The sequence below is a fragment of the Bombina bombina genome, chromosome 3 (assembly GCF_027579735.1).
Source record: "Bombina bombina isolate aBomBom1 chromosome 3, aBomBom1.pri, whole genome shotgun sequence".
In the NCBI taxonomy this organism is placed as follows: domain Eukaryota; kingdom Metazoa; phylum Chordata; class Amphibia; order Anura; family Bombinatoridae; genus Bombina; species Bombina bombina.
Window position 1 is genome coordinate 1,037,614,146 of NC_069501.1, and position 24,871 is coordinate 1,037,639,016.

Sequence of the window (24,871 nt, forward strand, 5' to 3'; positions counted from 1 at the left end):
TAAGTGGATCTTCGGGGGGTAGTGTTAGGATTTTTAAAACTTTTTTGGGTGGGTTTTTCTTTTAGTTTAGGGTTTGGGCTAAAAAAAAGCTGAATGCCCTTTTAAGGGCAATGCCCATACAAATGCCCTTTTCATGGCAATGGGTAGCTTAGGTTTTTGTTAGAGCTAGGTTTATTATTTTGGGGGGTTGGTTGGGGGTGGGTTTTACTGTTGGGGGGTCTTTGTGTTTTTTTTACAGGTAAAAGAGTTGATTTCTTTGGGTCAATGCCCCACAAAAGGCCCTTTTAAGGGCTATTGGTAGCTTATTGTAGGCTAGGTTTTTTTTATTTTGGGTGGGATTTTTTATTTTTATAGGGCTATTAGATTAGGTGTAATTCTTTTTTATTTTTGATATTTTTTTGTTATTTTTCTTAATTTAGTATTTTTGATTTTTTGTAATTTTAGTGTTAGGAATTTTTTTAATGTGTATTTTAGTTTTCTTTAGTTGGTAGTTAGTTGACTTTTAGTTTAATAGTTATATTAGTTTAATGGCTAGTTTAAACTTAGTTTTTTTAATTTGACATGTAAGTTTTCATTTAATTTATGATAGGGAAATTGTAATTTTAATATAAAGTTAGAGGGGAGTTAGGTTATGGGTTACTAGTTTAAATTAGTTTATTGAGATGTGGGGGCTTGCGGTTTATGGGTTAATAGTTTAATTTAGTATATTTTATTGTGGGGGCTTGCGGTTTATGGGTTAATAGGTTTATTATAGTGGTGGCAGTGTCGGGGAGCGGTGGAATAGGGGTTAATAACTTTAATATAGTGGGGGCGATGTGGTCGGATGGCAGATTAGGGGTTAATAATATTTAAATAGTGTTTGCGATGCGGGAGGGCGGCGGTTTAGGGGTTAATAACTTTATTATAGTGGTGACGATATCGGGAAGTGGCGGAATAGGGGTTAATAAATTTTATTAGTGGCGGCGATGTCGGGAGCAGCAGATTAGGGGTTAATAACTTTAATATAGAATTTGTGATGCAGGATGGCCTCGATTTAGGGGTTAATAGGTAGTTTATGGGTGTTTAGTGTACTTTATAACACTTTAGTTGTGAGTTTTATGTAACAGTTTTGTTGTGTAAAATTCATAACTACTGCTCTCAGATGGCAGTAAGGATCTTGTCGTTATAGGGTGTAACACAAGCTTTTTAACCTCACTGCAAAACTCATAATGGCAGCACTATGGAAGTCCCATAAAAAAAAGTCATTTTTACGAGTGCGGGACTGACGTTGCGTTACAGGCTAAAAGGATTGCGATACAGCTATACCGACAAGACTTAGAATCGCTGCATTGCTGTTTTAATGCTGAAATTACCATTTTTTTCAGCATTAAAAGATGAACGCACAACTCGTAATCTACCTAATAGTGCACTATAGTTTTTGTGTGCTTTGAAGGCATCTGGTGAGTGGGCAAACAAGGTGACCACAACTTAAAAGAGCGTTCTGGAAAGGAAAACCGCAGGTAGGTATCCTATAAAGGTACCTATAAACATAGCAAAATCAGTTCCTTGTGCAACTGGACATTTTTAGGAAATATTTTTTGTGTGAGTTTTTATATTTGGCCATCGCTGGTCTACAGTGTACTATACACACGACATTCAGCCTCTACAGGGCCCTATGTGTGCAACCCACCTGCATTTTTGAACAGGTTATTTACTGATTATGATCTATCTTTACATATACTATACACATGTTAGATGAGCATACATCAATAGCTTGAAAGCCTATTATGTTATATTTCTATACCCAAAAAAAGAGATCTGCATTAAAGAAATATTTAGTTAATAAAATGCTCTAACAAGAGCATTTGTTTAAGCTAGGGTGTCCCTTTATCAATCTGTAGTGTCATTGCTAAAGGGGGCCTGGTGGCCTGGGCTCCACCTGAGTCATGTCTGGTCCTTCTGGGTGCTCTGCAAAATAGAGTTTATAGTGTATAAAAGTGTATGGATTGCCTGTCACAAATATAGTGGCAGCATTTCCAATATGGCTGGCACAATGTTGTTGTACATAAAAGACTGCCACCATACTTGTATTTTTTTTTTTCATACACAAGCTAACAAAACATAATCAAAAAAAGGGAACTATTTTGGAAGCTGTTAAAGGGACATGAAACCCAACATTTTTCTATCATGATTCAGATAGAGAGTACAATTTTAAACAACTTTCTAATTTACTTCTATTATCTAATCTGTTTCATTCTCTTGGTATCATGTGTTGAAGGAACAGCAGTGCACTACTGGTTTCTAACTGAACACATGGGTGAGCCAATCACAATCAATATATATATGCAGCCACCAATCAACAGCTAGAACTTAGGTTCTCTGCTGCTCCTGAGCTTGCCTAGATAAACATTTCAGCAAATGATAACAAGAGAAGGAAGCAAATTAAATAATACAAGTAAATTGAAAAGTTGTTTAAAATTGTATTCTCTATCTGAATCATGAAAGAAAATGTTTGGGTTTCATGTCCCTTTAATCATTGCAAAAAAGATCAGAAAAGTACTTAGCCAAAAACTTATCTTCTGCTGGTTGGAAAGGCTTATGAGCAGTAATGAGGAATAATTGTGAAGGGCCATTCTGGTGTTAAAATAAAATGTTTAATTTAATTAGTGAATTTTATTTTAATCCTATTTTTCTTATATTACTGTTTATATAAATGTTTAAAGGGTTAACACCTTTATATTTGTATTTAAAATGTTGAGTTATGCATTAGGAACCAACTTTGCAATATATTTGTATTATTTATTTTGCTCCTTTATTATGTAATTTAGCTCTTAGGGGTATATTTATTAATGTGCGAGTGAACATGATATGATGTAGCGTATTATGTCCACCGCACATCGATAAATGCCGACAGCATACAATGTTGGCATTTATCATTGCACCAGTAGTTGCTGGTGCAATGCCGTCCCCTGCAGATTCATGGCCAATTGGCCGCTAGTAGGGGTGTCAATCAACCCGATCGTATTCGATCGGATTGATTTCTGTCCGCTACCTCAAAGCAGATGGACAAGTTATGGAGCAGCGGTCTTTAGACCACTGCTTCATAACTTCTGTTTCCGGACAGCCTGAAGGCTCGCCGGAAACACGGGGCATCACGCTCCATATGGAGCTTGATAAATCGGCCCCATAAAATTGAGCAGTTTGTACTTGTCAGAACTTGAAATGCACCTGCTGACTTCTTAAGGTTAACTATGCTACATATATGTGCCTAATTGGAATTATCAGATAACAACTGCAAAACAATGCACTTTATACTAACTTTATGACCGTGGCTTGCCTTATTGTCTGCAGACTAAAGTCCAAATTAGCTTCTCCAAATAAGGCAAATGGTGTGTGGAGTTTGTAAATTGAAATATAATGGCATTAAAAGGATGTTAATTTGTTTGTAAAATGTTGTTACTTCACTGATATTCTTGATACAGCAAAAATCTCTTGTAATTACAGTCGGCTAGATTTAGAGTTTGGCGTTAGCCGTCAAAAGCAGCGTTAAGGGGTCCTAACGCTGCTTTTTACCGCCCGCTGGTATTTAGAGTCAGGCAGGTAAGGGTCTAATGCTCACTTCCCTACCGCGATTCCAGGCTACCGCAGATCCCCTTACGCCAATTGCGTATCCTATCTTTTCAATGGGATCTGCCTAACGCCGGTATTTGGAGTCTTGGGAGAAGTGAGCAGGTAGACCCTCTACCAACAAGACTCCTACCGACAAAAAAAGTCAGTAGTTAAGAGCTTTATGGGCTAACGCGTGAATATAAAGCTCTTAACTACTGTGCTCTAAAGTACACTAACACCCATAAACTACCTATGTACCCCTAAACCGAGGCCCCCCCACATCGCTGCCACTATAATAAAAAATGTTAACCCCTAATCTGCAGACCGGACACCGCCGCCACCTACATTATAGCTATAAACACCTAATCTGCTGCCCCTAACATCACCGACCCCTATATTATATTTATTAACCCCTAATCTGCCCCCCCCAACGTTGCTGCTACCTACCTACACTTATTAACCCCTAATCTGCTGACCGGACCTCGCCGCCACTATAATAAATGTATTAACCCCTAAACACTCCCGCCTCGCAAACACTAGAATAAATAGTATTAACCTCTAATCTGCCCTCCCTAACATCGCCGCCACCTACCTACAATTATTAACCCCTAATCTCCCGCCCGCACCGTCACTGCTACTATAATAAAGTTATTAACCCCTAAACCTAACTCTAACCCTAACCCTAACACCCCCACTAACATAAATATAATTTAAATTAAACAAAATAATATTCCTAAAATTAAATAAATTAATCCTATTTAAAACTAAATACTTACCTATCAAATAAACCCTAATATAGCTACAATATAACTAATAATTACATTGTAGCTATTTTAGGATTTATTTTTATTTTACAGACAACTTTGTATTTATTTTAACTAGGTACAATAGCTATTAAATAGTTAATAACTATTTAATAGCTACCTAGTTAAAATAAGTACAAAATTACCTGTAAAATAAATCCTAACCTAAGTTACAATTAAACCTAACACTACACTATCATTAAATAAATTAAATAAATTACCTACAATTAGCTAAATTAAAATACAATAAAATAAACTATTCTATAATACAAAAAAAAACCACTAAATTACAAAAAATAAAAAAGAATTACAAGAAGTTTAAACTAATTACACCTAATCTAAGCCCCCTAATAAAATAAAAAAGCCCCCCAAAATAAAAAATTCCCTACCCTATTTTAAACTACCAAAGTAATCAGCTCTTTTACGAGCCCTTAAAAGGGCTTTTTGCGGGGCATTGCCCCAAAGTAATCAGCTCTTTTACCTGAAAATAAAAATACAATACCCCCCCCAACATTACAACCCACCACCCACATACCCCTACTCTTACCCACCCAAACCCCCCTTAAAAAAACCTATCGCTAACCCCCTGAAGATCTCCCTACCTTGAGTCGTCTTCACCCAGCCGAGCCGAATTCTTCATCCAAGGGGCGCAGAGGAGGTCTTTGATCCGGTAGAAGTCTTCATCCAAGCGGCAAAGAAGAGGTCCTCCATCCGGTAGAAGTGTTCATCCAGGCGGCGTCTTCAATCTTCATCCATCCGGAGCGGAGCGGAGCCATCTTCAACGGAGCCGACGCGGAGCCATCCTCTTCAACCGACGACTTCCCGACGAATGAAGGTTCCTTTAAGGGACATCATCCAAGATGGCGTCCCTTCAATCCCGATTGGCTGATAGAATTCTATCAGCCAATCGGAATTAAGGTAGAAAACAATCGGAACAGCCAATAGAATGCGAGTTCAATACGATTGGCTGATTGGATCAGCCAATCGGATAGACCTTCAATCTGATTGGCTGATTTCATCAGCCAATCAGATTTTTTTTACCTTAATTCTGATTGGCTGATAGAATCAGCCAATCAGAATTGAAGGGATGCCATCTTGGATGACGTCCCTTAAAGGAACCTTCATTCGTCGGGAAGTCGTCGGTTGAAGAGGATGGCTCCGCGTCGGCTCCGTTGAAGATGGCTCCGCTCCGGATGGATGAAGATTGAAGACGCCGCCTGGATGAACACTTCTACCGGATGGAGGACCTCTTCTTTGCCGTTTGGATGAAGACTTCTACCGGATCAAGGACCTCCTCTGCGCACCTTGGATGAAGAATTCGGCTGGGTGAAGACGACTCAATGTAGGGAGATCATCAGGGGGTTAGCGATAGGTTTTTTAAGGGGGGTTTGGGTGGGTTAGAGTAGGGGTATGTGGGTGGTGGGTTGTAATGTTGGGGGGGTATTGTGTTTTTATTTTCAGGTAAAAGAGCTGATTACTTTGGGGCAATGCCCTGCAAAAAGCCCTTTTAAGGGCTGGTAAAAGAGCTGATTACTTTGGTAGTTTAGAATAGGGTAGGGAATTTTTTATTTTGGGGGGCTTTTTTATTTTATTAGGGGGCTTAGATTAGGTGTAATTAGTTTAAACTTCTTGCAATTCTTTTTTATTTTTTGTAATTTAGTGTTTGTTTGTTTTTTGTATTATAGAATAGTTTATTTTATTGTATATTAATTTAGCTAATTGTAGGTAATTTATTTAATTTATTTAATGATAGTGTAGTGTTAGGTTTAATTGTAACTTAGGTTAGGATTTATTTTACAGGTAATTTTGTACTTATTTTAACTAGGTAGCTATTAAATAGTTATTAACTATTTAATAGCTATTGTACCTAGTTAAAATAAATACAAAGTTGCCTGTAAAATAAATATAAATCCTAAAATAGCTACAATGTAATTATTAGTTATATTGTAGCTATATTAGGGTTTATTTTATAGGTAAGTATTTATTTTTAAATAGGATTAATTTAGTTAATTTTAGGAATATTATTTTGTTTCATTTAAATTATATTTAAGTTAGGGGGGTGTTAGGGTTAGACTTAGGTTTAGGGGTTAATAAATGTATTATAGTAGCGGCGACGTTGCGGGCTGGAGATTAGGGGTTAATAATTGTAGGTAGGTGGCGGTGATGTTAGGGAGGGCAGATTAGGTGTTAATACTATTTATTATAGTGTTTGCGAGGTGGAAGTGCTGCGGTTTAGGGGTTAATACATTTATTATAGTGGCGGCGAGGTCCGGTCGGCAGATTAGGGGTTAATAAGTGTAGGTAAGGTAGCAGCAACATTGGGGGCAGATTAGGGGTTAATAAATATAATATAGGGGTCGGCAGTGTTAGGGGCAGCAGATTAGGGGTTCATATGGATAATGTAGGTTGCGGCGGTGTCCGGAGCGGCAGATTAGGGGTTAATAATATAATGCAGGTGTCAGCGATAGTGGGGGCATCAGATTAGGGGTTAATAAGTGTAAGGTTAGGGGTGTTTAGACTCGGGGTTCATGTTAGGGTGTTAGGTGCAGACTTAGATAGTGTTTCCCCATAGGAAACAATGGGGCTGCGTTAGGAGCTGAACGCTGCTTTTTTGCAGGTGTTAGGTTTTTTTTCAGCCCAAAATGCCCCATTGTTTCCTATGGGGATATCGTGCACAAGCACGTTTTTCCAGCTTACTGCTACCGTAAGCAACGCTGGTATTGAGGGTTGAAGTGGAGCTAAATTAGGCTCAACGCACCCTTTTTGAGCCTAACGCAGCCCCTGAGACAACTCTAAATACCAGCGTTGTTGGAAGGGTGCATTGGGAAAAAAAGCAGCGTTAGCTACGCGGGTCAACTCTTTACCGACAAAACTCTAAATCTAGGCGAATGTCTTTACTGTCCCTTTAAACACATAGGTGTTTAAATGTCCTTGATAAGGGTATATCAAATGATTGGAGCATATTCATGTATGCTTGCTTCTCATTTGCTCACCAGCTATATCCTGAACTGGAGTTGTACAACTTTGATTATGTATTTAACCCCTTTGCAAGAGTTAAACACATTATAATAGAAGGTAATTTCTTTTAAATTAAACTGCTCTAACAAGAGACATTTTTAAACTAGAATGTCCCTTTAAGGCTATAGTGATGCATGAGGGAGGGTAACTTTAAAGTTAAAAATGAGAATTTTATTACTGCACTCCAGCAGCTGAGGTGCTAATCTGTTGCCATGCACTGTTTGTCCTATACAGCAAACTGTGCTATTCAGACATTACATGCACACTATTATAGGGTCCCTGGAAATGTATCTGCTCCTGTCCTGACAAAGGAATAATGCACTATAGAAGCAAAATAAAATATAATCAAAAGGGACTATTAAATGCAGAACAATTGCATAACTAACAATGCGATAGCACATACGCTGAATGTCAAATAAGCAGCAGATTATTTTCTGACAAATTTATTTTGTTCCCCATTTGCCGGCCTGCTGTATTATGTGGCAGCCATCAGCCAATCACAGACTATTATCCGTATACACTGTGAACTTGTGCACATGCTCAGTATAATATGTTGCCTCAGAAAGTGTGCATATAAAAGGAGTGTGCAAAACTGGATAATCTTGAATAAAGGTACTCCAGCCTTGGCAGATGTCATAAAATGACCTTTATTATACCATGGCCCACACAAAGAAGATACAGTATTTATATATATATATATATATATATATATATATATATATATATATATATATATATATATATATATATATATATATATATATATATATATATATATATTATATATATATATATATATATATATATATATATATATATATATATATATATATATATATATATATATATATATAGGTCTGAAACATTGTTCTTTGTGTGGACCATGGTATAATAAAGGTCATTTTATGAAATCTGCTAAGGCTGGAGTACCTTTATTCAAGATTTGCTGATGGCTGACTCCTTGCTCCTGTGCCTGATTGTTTTGGTTGCTGTTCCCCATCTCTCAGCAAAATTGGATAATGGAAGTAAATTTAGGATGACCATATTGCCGCTTTAAAAAAGAGACATATATGAAAAATACATATGTCAGGGCTGTTTTCAGGGCTGTTTAAAGAAATGGTTTGTATAGGAACCCTGACATATGTATTTTTCATGTGTCCCTTTTTAAAGCGGCAATATGGTCAGCCTAAGTAAATTAGAAAGTCTCTTAAAATTGCTGCTTTATCTGAATCATGAAAGTTTAATTTTGACTTTAGTGTCGCTAAAATAAAAAATGCATTTCTATATTTTCTAAATGCCCTTTTGAGGTTTTCACAAGAGTCTACTTATGTGTGTTATATATGAATGTGATTAACTGTAAGCCAAAAATAGATTAAGCCTCAACTTCTGCTTGTTATTAATGGAAATTTCAACTCATAATGATGTACATTATTTGACTATCCTTGGTTATTTGGGATACACTCTAAATGTAAAAGGAAAGGGTGTCTTGGCCTAAAATTGTCTTATTTTATTTTAAATAAATAACAGTATTTATTCATAGAACATGAAAATGTGTGAAATATTCCCTCATTAGACAGATATTGCATCAGACTTATATTAATGTCATCTTACATCCTTACTTTCAGTCCAATGTATTAAACATTTCTGAAAAAGAACATGAAATGTAGAAATGAATAGATTAGTTCTCTCAGTTTTACACAAAATTCCATGGTAGGTTGAAGGTATTTCAAGCACCAGATATGAAAAGACTTCAGCACCATAGCTAGGAAGTTCCACAGACACTCTTTGTTCTACAGAGGACAGCAAATGAGCAGGTCTAATGTTCTATGTATTTATGGCTTTATTAGTAGTTATTTATTACTATTAATCACAGCCTGATATTATGTAAGTTGTTAGAAAGTAAATCTTAATAGTATCATTGAATAAAAATTACTACAGACAGGGAATATAAAAAGTATAATAAAAATGCATACATTTAATTATATGCCCTAACACTTTGGAGACTTGGCAACATAGAAGCACTTAAATGAAATTGAACATTCATTGGCTGAACTACCTTATTGTAATTGGCTAAGATCAGCCCCACCCTTTAGATGACTTTCATCCAATCAAATATGCAATGGAAAATAAAGAATAAATTGCAATTGGATTTATATGTGACTTTGATAAAAACCAAATATGTAATTTCTTTTGGAAGAAAAACTCCACCCTATAAAATCTAAAGGTTACATTTTAATGCATGATTTAATAATTGTATCTATTTGTAACTTGTAAAGAAAAATAACTGGGTTCATGAATATTTAAACATCTTTCCTTTGTTTACCCTTGAGATAAAAAGTTAAATTAAACTATGAACAGGCACATACATCAAATTTATTAAAAAAAAATCACTTTAAGGCAAATTCTTTAAAAACTTTCATATAATACAATATTGGTAACTGGCACTGGTAATATATAATATAATGGAATAGTGAAGTTTGAATCCATAAAGCTGGAGGCAGTAGAGATTTAAAAACTTACAATTCACAAAAAGAAAAAAAAAGAAAAATACAAACAAGCAATACAGATTTAATAAATTGCACGCAGCAGTATATAAGGAACAAAAAAGTGATCAATTAAATTGTACACAACAAAACTTGTTACACAAACATTTCAAAAGACATATACAGATTAAAAAGAAATACAATATTAACTGTTTTAATACCTGACTCAGTAGCATGAGAAGCATGCATATAAAACTAAAATTATGAGAATTTAAATATACTGGAAAATAAAAGTTCACTCTACACCCTCCCTTCCAGCACTTAGAGCCCAAAATGAAAAATCAGTCAGACATAGACCCCATTCAGTACACAGGACCACCTGGACTGCCTCACAGCATCTTGAAAACCGATGCCTAATTTTAACATAAGTTAGTTATAGGAAGAATGTTTTTGTTGTGCCTGAAATGTAACCGTTTGCAGCAGAGTCCATTACACTTAATGTTACAAAATCAGACTGCAACTTCAACCTGAAATAAAAAAGATACAGTTAGAAATTATTATTAAATAAATAACTTCAGTTGTCGAATAAGTGGGGTCTGAATCACACTTACAAAATAAACAGTGACAAATGTAACAGATGGACAGGTGACAGCTACATTGATGAAAGAGTATATAGATGAGTGAGAGAGATTGATACAGAATACAGAAATTAGATTAGAATATTAGTTTATGTTAAAAATAAAAACCTGATTTTGAAGAGAAAAAACAAATACTTTAGTGCAGCTAAATGCTTTCTTAGTTTATGACAGAAATACAAACCCTGTGACACGCAATGAAACCTGAGAAAAGACAGCATTAAAGAAGAAGTGTCAGATAGTCTTTTTAGGAAAAAGTTTGAATTGCCAGGTGGAGGAAGGATGAGACATTGAGACAGAATAGGAATTACACATGATGTGCCCTGAAAATCGTATCTATGTCACCAGAAGCCACTTGATTAAGTTGGATCGATCCACAGCCAGAAACTCTCAAGAACCGTATGAACCTGGGAGACCTCCCTAAATAAGCATAGTTAAGTTTTGCTCCTGTACCAGTGCTCCCTAGTAAAACTTGCAGCAAGCTGGGATGAGAGACCTGCTTGAGCAAATTGATTTTTTTTTTTCTGCTTCATTCTAAATGGTGGTACTTTTTTTCCTTGACAGAGCAATGAAAGAGTTTAGGTGATGGGGGAGGGAGGGGATAGGACAGGAGTGTTTGGGGCAGTGGGAGGGAGAAGGGGGCTGACAGTGGCAATGAAGGGAAAGGGACCTTGCTAGGGAAGGAGGGGTCTTGTGGGATGGAGAGAGGGCAAAGAGGAGTGGAAGGGGCTCAGATTTCAGCTCTGCTGGGGGCAGGGGAGGACTAAGATGTGGGCATATACGTTGACTTCAAGGCACTGAGGACTATAACTTCAGTACCTTGGCCCAGAGCAGACAGTACTAAGTTTCTGCTGGGGCCTGGTACTGGATTCTCCTTCTTTTCCCAAGAAGTCGGCTGCATGAGGACAAGATAACTATTGGGGACAGCATCCTCCTCCTCCCTTCCTCTAAACTTCTTCCCACAAAGACTGTGCATGTCTAATATTTAGACATGTTTCGCTTTGTGGATTCAAGGACTCTAGTGCTGTTCGCAGCCACCCAAGTCATATTATTAGCGGTTGTACGATGCCAAAAAGAAGATATCCGTAAGTTGCAACTTTTTTATACTTTATTCTGTCCTCTTGCATTTGCAGTAGGACCTGACAGCTGCCTGTGTAATTATGCGCACAGGTACACATGGCAACTTTTTGGAAGAATTATTGGAATTGAATAACTGGATAATTAATGAAGATAATTATTCTAATTATTTTGACAGACAGCTAATGCATGCAAAATACCAGGGATGTGATTGCTTTATCTGTGCCTTTAACAGTTACAAGTTTACTGCATCCCCTTTTGGAATGAGCATCAAAGTACTTGTAGACTTGGCAGATGCTAATGTAGGGCAGACTGTGCCAGTAGTGTTTAAATATGTTATTAGCTTTAGAGAAAACTACTACTACTACTAAAATAATATAGCATCAAAACTATTCATTCAGCACTGATTATAATGTACAGAAGTCAAATATTTTATTTAAAATGGTTAATATTTATTTAAACTCCTGAGATTTGAAACAAGGTGCTGAATTCATGCATAGATTTCAGATACTAGTAAATACAGCAGCTTTCTCTCTTTTTTTGTTGTTGTTCAGCTGTGTAATTCTATCCCTTCTGAAGCAGCTGAAATAACAATAAAAATGAAACTTTTAATGACAGGGAATCTGTTTTAGAAGTTGAAATTCCAAGCCTTCCACCGAAGGCTACAAATTTCAACCATCTGATTGATAGTGCAGGAGAAATAAAAATAGGCTTTTGTGTCATTTTTAGACAGAGCACAGACAAGCAGTCTGTCTGGTCATGGCAAGCAAGGTGTTTCTAGTCTACAGGGGGGAAACAGGAGCAACATTCTTGGGGAAACTGATAGCCAACAGGTTTTTAGGATGAGAAGTTTAGAGGCCACCTGAAGGTGGAATTACATTCCTAGGATATCTATTTGTTCCAAGTAACCTCCTGAAAAGATTAACAGTTCTAATAAGACTTTATAGGGCAAACTATAACCAATATTCCCCCAGTTTGCTTTCTATTCATTTTATTGTATACTATTATTCTCACTACTTTTTATGTCTAAATTCCTATATTTATAGTCTTCTTTCTTTTCCTATTTAAGTAACTATTCTGTACATTGTTAAAACAGATTCTGGCATAAAGAATAATGGAATATTTGAGAAAACACCTGGCTAGGATGCAGACTGGGCAATTCTTCTAGATAAATGCTGGAAGCTTTATTTCTTAGCAGAAATTTTTTAACTTGCTTGGGCAGGTCCCAAATGGTAAAAAAAAAAATTCCTTTACAATTTGTTTTAAGGCTTCAAATGCTGCAGATTGTAAATCCATTGCAGAGCTAATATGGAAAATGCATATTTTCTTGCATATTTTCCATCTTTTTTTTGCTTGAACTAATCTGTAATTTTATTAAAATGTTTTCTTAATCGATTTTAAAGGGTTAGAAAATGATTGTTTAGAAATGTAAAATAGGTAATACATAAACATAAGTATTCAGCTGAATTCATATGTATGGTAATACTTGAACTATAATTTAGTTATGTATATAATCAGTCTGTGGTCTAAATAAGTTATAGATCTTTTGGGTATATAAAATGTGTTTAATAATGTTTTTAAATAAAAGAAAACTGAGATATGATTTAATAATAATGTTTATATCTATCTATCTGTCTATCAACTATCCAAATAGATAGTAAGATAGATAGATAGATAGATAGATAGATAGATAGATAGATAGATAGATAGATAGATAGATAGATACAATCAAGGCAAAAAAGAGAGGTTACATTGTTATCATGTGATTCAATATTATTCATCTGAATTAAGATGTTAAATAGTTATTAAATTAGCAAACCCACTGTCAAATTTGTTCTTCCAAAAACTGAATTGTCATTGTATAGGTCTGTCAGGTTAGTGAAAAGATATAGCTATTTCCATATTTAAATGCTTCAATTCAGCATTGTGATGGTTTATTTGCACTGGGAGGGTTGGCAGGAATGGTTTCCAGATGGAGTTGAAATCCTGCCCATATTTATTTAAACTGGCCCCTGACAGTCAAATGTGAATTGAGACCTCTGTGTGTTTCATAGAAAGACCCATTCATTAAGGGTCCTTTGGGCTACCCAAGCCTGAGTATGGGACCTAAGGGGAGCTGTGTGGAATCTAATCAAGACCAATGATGGAATCACAATGGACTTATAGTATTTATTTTGTCACTTAATAAAGTTATGTCAAGTATTTTATTTTGTATTCTTAAATTTACACACATAATCTAATTTACAGGATGGAATAAATTATATTTATCTCAAAAGAAATAGTTATTCAGAAAAATAAATTGATATTTTTTTATAATTATGCTTTTTATTTACAGTAGCACTCTATCTGTAAAGATCCATGTCTTTTGGGGAAGCAATAGAAAGCTCCATATTGAAGCATTGTGGGAACTATTTAGCTACTGGTTGACCTTAGGAAAACCCAATGTTATTAACAATTCACCATAGCTCATGATGTTGTAATATTATATTACAACTTCCTAAATGTCAGGCCAACATATATTATGCTAATGACCCCCCCCCCCCTTACATCCCTATGATTTTTTAACTTAGATTACCTTGGTCTATTGGTCAACACTGCCCCCTTCTGGAAAAGTGTGATATTATATTATATTATATTATATTAAATTGACATTAAGAGCAAATTCACTAAACTATAATTAACTAATTTACATGTAATATATTAACAATGTTTCTACATATATTTACAAAAGCTTTTTTATTTTACATTAATTATATCAAACAGCAATACTGTTACTAAATATGGCTAATATCTGCGAGTGTGTGTATGAATGTGTGAATATGAGATATATATATATATATATATATCTTAAATATATATATATATATATATATATATATATATATATATATAAGCATATATATATATATATATATATATATAAACATATTTCATCATTTAAATGAACATATTTGACATTTTTATTTGCTTCCTTTTTTTTTTCTTTTGCTATCTATTTTTACCCTCTTTAACCTTCCATGCTTGAATACAGTGGACGTAGGGAGCTGCGTGCAGGATGGGCAAACATATAATGATAAAGATGTATGGAAACCAGAGCCTTGCCAAATCTGTGTCTGTGACTCTGGAACTATTCTTTGCGACGACATAATCTGCGAGGAGAATAAAGACTGCCCAAATGCTGAGATCCCCTTCGGAGAGTGCTGCCCTATCTGCCCTACTGAACAAACCTCAACCACCATTGGTCGTAATTTATTTATTTATGTTGTATAAATAAATTACTTAAGCATACCTATGGATAAAATACTAAAACCAGTGCTATTCAAATCCAGCTCTCAAGGGCCATAACCAAGCTAAGATTTATCCCCATGGGTACATCTACTTTTGAAGCAGAGATATCAAACATTTTTGGCCTATTTGAAAGCTTTAGGATTTGGATACCCCAACTACATTCTCTAATATGTTGTGTATATCCATAGGACAATGCTGGTTTTGAAAAGGTATCCTCTTGTTTAAACTTCTGCCTATAGCATAAACAGCTAGTGTAATCCCATATCTATCTATCTATCTATCTATCTATCTATCATCTATCTATTCTCTCTCTCTCTCGCTCTCTCTCTGTATCTCTCTCTCTCTCTCTCTATATATATATATATATATATATATATATATATATATATATATATATATATATATATATATATAGGTATCCATCATCTATCTATCATCTGTCTATCTGTCTATCATCTATCTATTCTCTCTCTCTCGCTCTCTCTCTGTATCTCTCTCTCTCTCGCTCTCTCTCTCTCTCTCTCTCTATATATATATATATATATATATATAATCTCTCTCTCTCTCTCTCTATATATATATATATATATATATATATATATATATATAAAACCATCAATTATGGGTAAGAACACAAGCTTAGTCTAAAACAATATGTGCTAGTTTGTTTCATGTTTGAAACCACAAGTCCAAAGCTGTTTAGTTTATACAGGCAGTGTGGTCAAAAGTACATGTTAAACAAATCATAAGAAACTATAAATACAACAAACTATGATTTTCACAACAGATAAAGATACCTTTTACAGAAAAGGCAGAAGTTAAACTATAATTGGAAGGTCCCTTTTCAATTCTTTATCTGCACAGGTTATATTGTAATTGTAAACACTACTTATAAATGTTTAATTACAAACCTGTGCAACTAATGAGCCATTGAGTTGTCTCTTTCACTCTAAATGTATGTTTAACAAAACTAAATTAAGCTTTTAACATTTATTTTGTCAGTGTTTTGGCTTCCTGTAACTAACAATTAGCTCACACCAGTCTAACTATTTATATGAGAAACTGCAAAATTTACTTCTGAAAGAATATTAAGCAACCTGACTTTTTAGTGGCAAAATATGTTTTATTTAATATTTAAATCGCATTGTTATGCCTCTTAACCTTTTCCATGCTTCATGCTGCAAGGTAGAATTTACTCCTAAATTCCATAAATTATCCAAACTATGGCAAATATTATTTGAAGAAAATCAATCATTCCTAAACAATCAATTTATACTGTAGAAATCCATCATAAATATAGGAACTGGAGTTTTATATAAGATGTCTTCTCAAGTTGGGTGTTTTTTGTCTCTCTCATTCTACTATGGTGTCACCTGTTGATCACATGTGTTACATTTCTTCAGTGTCTAAGCTACAACATATATATATATATATGTATTTGCTAGTAATATCTATGAAGTATTATCTAATGTATTCTTTTTTTATCTCTTGGAACAGGGCAAGGAGCGATAAAGGTATATATATGCTTTTTCTTGATTAACTTTAACTTTATTGGTCTTCTAAGTAAGGATTATGCAAATCAAGAATGTGGATCCTAACTAAAGAATTTCACATGGCCATTATGGCAACATCATAAAGTATCTGATATGAAGGCGATATTGATCGTTATTAGAACTATTCTACAGCTAAACATTTGCTTTAAAAGAGTAGAAAGGTCAAAATTGAAATGTACATGGATTTATTTCAATTTGAAATAGAAGCATTTTTCCAATATACTTCCATTAGCAAAAATTCTAGTAAAAGTTCATTTCTTTTTTAGTGGCATATCCATATATGCTGTGAGGCCTGTGCACCATTATTCAAACACCATACCTGCCAGATAGTCAGCTGTTGCTGGTATGACCAAATTAAGTCTTCACAAACACAATACACACCATGGACAGCTCTCTGAATACTGGTGCACGGCTCTCACAGCATATGGGCATATGCTACTGAAAAAACAGCCATAACTTTTACTAGAAGCATTTTTGCTAAGTTTATTGCAAACATTTTTTTTTAATTCAATTTGAATTGCATCTATTTAGATTTCAGTTTTGATGTTTCTTTCCCTTTAAGCTATTTTGCTTCTTGGCTGCTAGACTACAGTCAACTGTGATGCCAAAAAGTTGTACTAAGCCAAATGTGCTCAGTCTATTAAGGTCAAGTTAGGTGTTAGATGAATAATACTTATTTAATAATGTTTGTTTAACTACTTTGATGCTGGGAATTTAACACTTTTCAGTTGTGGCTCTAGTATCAGCAAGTGTTTGACATGCATTTAATTTTTTCAGGGACAAAAAGGTGAACCTGGTGATATTAAAGATGTAAGTCTATTATTACATTCAGTCATTTTGTTAGGCAACAGTTTTAGAGACATCAACAGTCTAGAAATTGTAACATTGTTATGTGCCCTTTTTCATTGACAGATTTTAGGACCAAAAGGACCTCCTGGACCACAGGTATTAAAAAAAAAGTTAATAGATAAGAAAATATTTAAAACTTGGTTGCTATTTTTGTGTTGTGATGCTTTTTATTTATAATTTCTAACCTTCATTGTTCTGTTTCAGGGACCATCTGGCGAACAAGGCCCTAGAGGTGATCGTGGCGATAAAGGCGAGAAAGTAAGTAAAATGAGTGAAAATATTAACATTAAAGTCTGAATAAATTTCTGTAATACTGCTTTAGCCTATATGTATATATAGTAGTACTAAGATGTGATATAATGTGGATCTGTTTTGTGCCATATTTAGGGTGCTCCTGGACCTCGTGGAAGAGATGGCGAACCCGGTACTCCTGGTAACCCAGGACCCCATGGCCCACCTGGACCTCCCGGACCCCCTGGCCTTGGTGGAGTAAGTAGAATTACTTTTAACACCCAACCTTTTCCACAAGTCTGTAACATTCACATAACAAGCTCATACTGACCAATGGAATTTGCTTCTGGTCTTGGTGTTCAGCTGACAATGTTGAAAGCCTGCACTGTTACAAAGTAAAGCATAACAGTCAGTCTTTGTAATCACACAGTATGTTTGCTTTCCTCTAGTACAAAACATCTACTCTGCCCAGTAAAGTTTTTCATTTATTTATTCAATGAGTGTCTATGCCTCTACTCAAGAAGTTTCTTGTTTTACTTTTAGTGCACATATTTGGCAAGCCTTAAACAGGTGCTTGATATGAATTAACAACAAATTTCAATGTTGAAAATGAAGCCTTGCAGTAGCTCACTTTTAAGTAGTACTACCACAAAAGCGTCATTATCAGATAACAGAGAAACAAAAATCCAATTGACTGGAAATATAATCCTAATATTTGAATTGCAGGACACTGCTGCCAGCTTACCCGAAGCATCCCTCATATTTTACAAATTAAAATAGTTATAGTTTTTATTGTATTTTTTTTTCCCAAATAACCAAGAATCATCTTTTCAGTTTTATACATGAATAAGGATTTTTATATTAATAATGACCTTAATTGTTCATGCATCCTAACTTCTCTTTTAAATGTTCTCATAACATGTATGTTATAATCTTACAAGAGACGTTCTAAGAGATTGTTTATGGTCCTGGGATGCCTAACTTCTGTTTCTCAGAAATATTAAAATCTGTAACAGATAGGGCTAAATTAATGGAAGATCAGAGAGCCACAAAAAAATAAAAAAAATTCTCATGAAAAGCTATAAACACTTTAATATATGTAGAAAAATACAAGCTGTATGGGATTGTCAGATCGCTAGAAAACATTTATACATACACTTTTAATTAGCTTTTAATATATTTAAATTATGAACATATCCTTGTAACTCAACGAAGACCCTATTCGGAGCTATATTTATGTAGATTTTGGGTAAATTTAGCTTACAAAAGAAATGCTCCTAAATCCCCCCAAATTGCAAAAACAATAAAAGTGATACTGAACCCAAATTTTTTATTTTGTTGATTCATATAGAGCATGCAATTTTAAGCAACTTTCTAATTTACCCCTAATATCAAGTTTTCTTTGTTCTTTTGCTATCTTTATTTGAAAAATAAGGTATCTAAGTTTTTTGGTTCAGGACTCTGGACAGCACTTTTTTTGGGTGGGTGAATTTATCCACCAATCAGCAAGGACAACCCAGGTTGTTCACCAAAAATGGCCCGGCATCTAAACTTACATTCTTGCATTTCAAATACAGATACAAAGAGAATGAAGAAAATTTGATAATAGGAGTAAATTAGAAAGTTGCTTAAAAAATCATGCTCTATCTGAATCACAAAGGAAAACTTTTGGGTTCAGTGTCCCTTTAATTAATGTATAATATTGCCACATTTTAAAGCACTTCCATCCCAGTATTAGATAGGAACAACAGACCAAATGTCCAACATGCTATATATACTTTAGATTTACATTTGTACAAACTCTTAAATCAGTGGTTAATTTTCTAGGTCCCATAGGCACACAATACTTATGTGTCTTCAGAACCTATGCGCTCATTACAGATGTGCGCTCATAACAAACATTTTAACCATATTCAGATTTGGACTGGATGTACATGATTGATATATTTTAAGCTGACACAATACAATACAGTAGGAAGCAGATTTCAAAGATGAACTTGAATAGACAGTTAGGCACCCCTAGGCAACTGCTTAGATTTTGTTATATTTCCAAACCTGTAAACCCCAATAGAGTTTGAGAACATTTGTTACTTGAACAGCATTTGTTATTAGATGTACCTCAATGAATTTTGAGTACCCCAGATTTTTTTTAACATATTTTAGAATATGTGACATCCCAAGTGTCTTACCTCAGTTCATCTAAAAAAGCAATCATTACAACTGTTAATAATGTAAATGTGTTATATAAGTAATGTTACACATTGGTTAATATAAAACTTTACCATAGCAAGATCATTTTTCCTGATAGTTATTGTAAGCAGTTTATCCTTTTATCATCCTCAGTTATAATTCATTGTCATGCTGTCAGCTAAAGACTGTCCCAACACTTGGTTTAAATTCAGTGATGTAATTTACCTGCATAGTGATAAATAGGAATAGTAACTCCTCATTCTCATACTGTCAGCATTTCAGTCCTAGATTATGGCTTGTCAGATGATAAAAGTGATGCATTCATGTGACAGCATCCCCTACCTTATTATTTTAGTTTCAATTGTACATTTGATGGCAAATTAGAGTTTGGGTATATTCCCTATGGAATGTTGGCAACCAGATTTATTTTTGTGTAATATTACACTAAATATTGATATCAACTGCCATTTAAGATCTCACTGCTTCACACAAATATTGAAGTATCTTGTAGTAGCATAGGCAACCCCCTTTCTAATCAGTGCTGACTTACTTAAAGTGATGGTAAACTCTTCCATTTTTAAAATCAGATCCGGAATATTAGTAATATTTTAGATGGAGTTTTATTCATCAAGTGCAATGTAGATGTGCTATAACTTACTTTTTAATATAGATATGAAATTCAAATACCCGGTGCTCTGCCACCCACTTCAAAAGTCAATTTCTGTGTGGGCTAAAGGTTTGAATTGTTCTCCAATCAGCTCTCTAGCTACAACAAAATCCATATGGGGAGAGAGCTGATTGGACAACAATTCAAACCGCTAGCTCACAGAAAAACTGACTTTTGAAGTGGGTGGGGTATTTGAATTTTATATCTATATTAAAAAGTAAGTTATAGTGCATCTTTGTTATAACTGATTAATGAAACTCCATCTAAAATATCACTAACATTCCAGAACTGATTTTAAATAGGGGAGAGTTTACCATAATTTTAAAGGACCATTAAATACAGTAGAATTGCATTATACACAAATAAACAATAAAAAGACAAGTCAATTACACTTATTCTGAATTTCAAGATATACAGTACATAGATTTGTTTCTGAGAAATGTCAAAGTTTGTTTTCATTTCCTTGACCATTGTACCATGTGACAGTCATCATCCAATTACTGAGTCATATATGCATACACACACGAGCAGTGGGTGCTAGTTTCTCAGAATGTGTGATTATAAAAAGATTGAGCAAAGAATGATAATGGAAGTAAATTAGAAAGTGGTTTAAAATTGTATTTTCTTTCTGAATCATGAAAGCTTAATTTTGACTTTAGTGTCCTGTAAAATACAAACTCATAAGATAGGTGAATCAATTTTACAGGTATTGTAAGTGAATTGGGAAAATAGAGAATATTAAAATGTACAACGAAAAGCAGTGAAGATTTTATGAGATGCATTACTCCGTCCTGATTAATCTATATTTAATGTATTTATTAAAGGGACAGGAAACCCAAACATTTTCATTCATGATTTGGATAGAACACATAATTTTAATTAGCTTTCCATTTTACTTCTATTATTAAATTTGCTTCATTTTGTTGTTATTCTGTTGTTATCCTTTGATGGAGGAACACCATTGCATTACTGGCAGCTAGCTAAACACATTTAGTTAGCCAATATCAAGAGACAAATTTGTACAGGCACCAACCAGAAGCTAGCTCCTACTGGTGTATGATATGTGCATATTATTTTTCAACAAAGGATACCAATAGAACAAAGCTCATTTGAAAATAGAAGTGAATTTAAAAGTGTCTGAAAATAACATGCTCTATCTGAATCATGCAAGTTTAATTTTTACTTGCCTATTCCTTTAAGTATGTGAACATCAAATAATGACACGGAGTGTGTATAAATGCTAGAGCTCTTTGAAGTAGTTTCTCAAGCACTTCCTATCTAGAAATAGCTTGAAAATGGGCTCTTTGTATTAACAAAACTATTTGTCATTGACAGAGCATACCATTTTGAACATCTTTCCAATGTACTTCTATTGTCTAATTTGCTTCCTTCTCTTGGTATCCTTTGTTGAAAAGCATACATAGGTAAGCTCAGGAGTAGCAATGCACTACTGGAAGCAAGGTAAAGTCATCAGGTGCATAAGTGACAACAACGGTCATATTTGTGAATCCACTAATCAGCAGCTAGCTCCCAGTAGTGCATTGCTCACCTAAGCCTACCTAGGTATGCTTTTCAACAAAGGATGCCAAGAGAATGAAGCTAATTAGATAATATAAGTAAAGTGGAAATTTGTTACAAAAATTTGCATGTGCTATATGAATTATTATTTATAATGTAAATTAGCAACAATGTGGTATTTAATTATCTAGTGAGACTTTGTTATACTTTACTGAACTAAATTAAATTTACTTAAATGGATGTAAAACCCAAATGTTTGTTTTCATGAATCAGATAGAGAATGCAACTTTAAACAACTTTCTAATTTACTTTTATTATCAACTTTTCTTTGTACTCTTGGTATCCTTTGTTGAAAAGCAGGGACATGTGTTTAGGGGCCGGCCCTTTTCTGGAGCACTATATGACAGCAGTTTTGCTAAAATGTTATTCATTTGCAAGAGCACTAGATGGCAGCAGTGCAGCACTATTTCCTGCCATGTAGTACTTAAGATGCCTACCTAGGTATCGCTTCAACAAAGAATATCATGAGAACAAAGCAAATTTGATAATAGAAGTAAATTGGAAACTTTTTTTAAATTGCATGATTTGTCTAAATCACAAAAGAAAATGTTTGGGTTTCCTATCCTTTTAACATCATAGTTCCTTTTATAACAGCATCTCCTTATAAAGTATATTCTTTAGTATATTTGCTGAACTATGGAAATGTAAACAACTTTACTTGCTCTGCAATCCCAAGCATAAGTCATTTCAATTATTTCTGTAACTAGAGTTTAAAGTGGCATGAAACACAAAAAAAAAATGATATCACATTTCAGATAAAGAATACGATTTTAACCAACTTTCCAAATTACTTTTATTAACATATTTGCTTCATTCTCTTGGGATTGTTTGTTGAAGGAGCAGCAATGCACTACTGTGAGCTAGCGGAATACACTGGGTGAGCCATAAATCAGCAGCTGGCTCCCAGTAGTGCATTGCTGCTCCTAAGCTTAGCTTATTATGCTTTAACAAGTGGAATGTTTCGTGCCCTATTTGAATCATGAACTTTTTAAAGGGACAGTCTACACCAGAATTTTTATTGTTTTAAAAGATAGATAATCCCTTTATTACCCATTTCCCAGTTTTGCATAACCAACACAGTTATAATAATATACTTTTAACCTCTGTGATTATCTTGTATCTAAGCCTCTGCAAACTGCCCCTTTTTTCAGTTCTTTTGACAGACTTGCAGTCTAGCCAATCGGTGCCTGCTCCCAGATAACTTCTCGTGCACGAGCACAGTGTTATCTATATGAATACGTGAACTAACACCCTCTAGTGGTGAAAAACTGTTAAAATGCAATCTGAAAGAGGTGGGCTTCAAGGTCTAAGAAATTAGCATATGAACCTCCTAGGTTAAGCTTTCAACTAAGAATACCAAGAGAACAAAGCAAAATTGGTGATAAAAGTAAACTGGAAAATTGTTTAAAATTACATGCTCTATCTGAATCATGAAAGTTTATTTTGGCCTAGACTGTCCCTTTAAGTTTGACTTTACTATTCCTTTGTGAGAACAAATACCCAATCTTGTTTAAAGGGACACTCAATCAAAATTAAACATTCATGATTCAGATAGAGCATGCCATTTTAAACAACTTTCCAATTTACTTCCATTAACAAAATGTGCACATTTTTTTATATTTAAACTTTTTGAGTCACCAGCTCCTACTGAGCATGTGCAAGAATAAGTGTGTATGTATTTGTGATTGGCTTATGCTGTCACATGGTACGTGTATGCATTTGTGAATGGCTGATGGCTGTCACATGGTACAGGGGGAGTGGAAATAGACATAACTTTTAAAATTGTCAGAAAAAAAAATCTACTACTCATTTGAAGTTCAGACTGAGTGCTATTGCATTATCTTGTTATCTTGCATTTGTTGATTATGCAAATCTACTGTGTTGACTGGTCCTTTAATTCCAAGCTATGATGTTTTAATACATTTAAAATGTATGTTTAATAATGCAGATGCAGATATAAATATAAATATAAATATAGACATTGTATAAGGCTCTTGGAATTTGTTATTCTGCAATTATCGGCTGCTTACAAATATCTGAAAACATGACAGAACATAAACACAGTTTTTTTTTCTAATATTTTTTTATATTATTTTTTTTAATTCCACATTATCAATTATTTTATATTTGTTTTGTTTTTTGTTTTGTTTTGTTTTTGCCAATAGCAAACACTACTGCCTAGATAAAAAACGGTGTTGGTAGTAAAATAGAGTTTTTTTTACTGAATGTTGCAAAATATATATTAATAATTTGTTTTTGTTTTTTGTCTCAACAGAGCTTTGCTGCTCAGATGACTGGAGGTTTTGATGAGAAAGCTGGTGGTGCTCAAATGGGTGTTATGCAAGGACCAATGGTAATAATCCTTGTCTTTATTAAGATAACCTTAAAAGGACAGTGCTGCCACCTACTGGTTTGGAGTACTGCATTGTTTCAGTTAACTATCCTGCAACACAAAATAATTATGTAACTTAATTTGTGCAAATAAGACTTATTTGCTTCCATTTATTATTATTTTTTCTGTTTACAAAACTCTAATATACTATTACACAGTTAAACACAATGAATGAATTGTTTGAAGCCTGGAGCTTTTTTTTTACTGGAGTTTAAGCATCCATATAACAGTTACTGTTTTGCAAAATCCCTAAAGAATTCCATTAGGAAATGTCTGTATTCCAGCCTTTATTGGCATGCGCTGAATGAAACATAGAGCTGGCTGCCCTCCAGTTTAAAGCTTTTCAGAAGCTACAGTAAATAAAGAAGGAAGAGTCCAATGCAATGAAACATGAATAAAGTTTTAGAGAACTTAACTGATAACAAATAATTTCTTTATTTGTATTTTAATTACATTTTATATCTATTATAGGGCCCTATGGGACCAAGAGGACCTCCTGGCCCCTCAGGATCTCCTGTA

At 34.3% G+C, this 24,871-nt stretch overlaps 1 protein-coding gene across 2 annotated transcripts in view; it reads left to right on the forward strand.

Moving 5' to 3' along the window:
• Positions 1 to 11,333: 11,333 nt before the first annotated feature.
• The window catches only part of COL2A1 (collagen type II alpha 1 chain), a 53,461-nt gene continuing 39,923 nt past the window's right edge, over positions 11,334 to 24,871 (forward strand). Inside the window, exons 1-9 of one of the 2 annotated variants that reach the window (XM_053708247.1) lie at positions 11,334 to 11,612; positions 14,636 to 14,845; positions 16,390 to 16,406; positions 17,223 to 17,255; positions 17,358 to 17,390; positions 17,499 to 17,552; positions 17,682 to 17,783; positions 24,236 to 24,313; positions 24,824 to 24,868. In XM_053708247.1, the coding sequence (XP_053564222.1) occupies positions 11,519 to 11,612; positions 14,636 to 14,845; positions 16,390 to 16,406; positions 17,223 to 17,255; positions 17,358 to 17,390; positions 17,499 to 17,552; positions 17,682 to 17,783; positions 24,236 to 24,313; positions 24,824 to 24,868 (666 nt within the window). In that variant the 5' untranslated portion in view covers positions 11,334 to 11,518. The remainder of the gene's footprint in view (positions 11,613 to 14,635; positions 14,846 to 16,389; positions 16,407 to 17,222; positions 17,256 to 17,357; positions 17,391 to 17,498; positions 17,553 to 17,681; positions 17,784 to 24,235; positions 24,314 to 24,823; positions 24,869 to 24,871) is intronic. The other variant, XM_053708248.1, reaches the window with a different exon arrangement.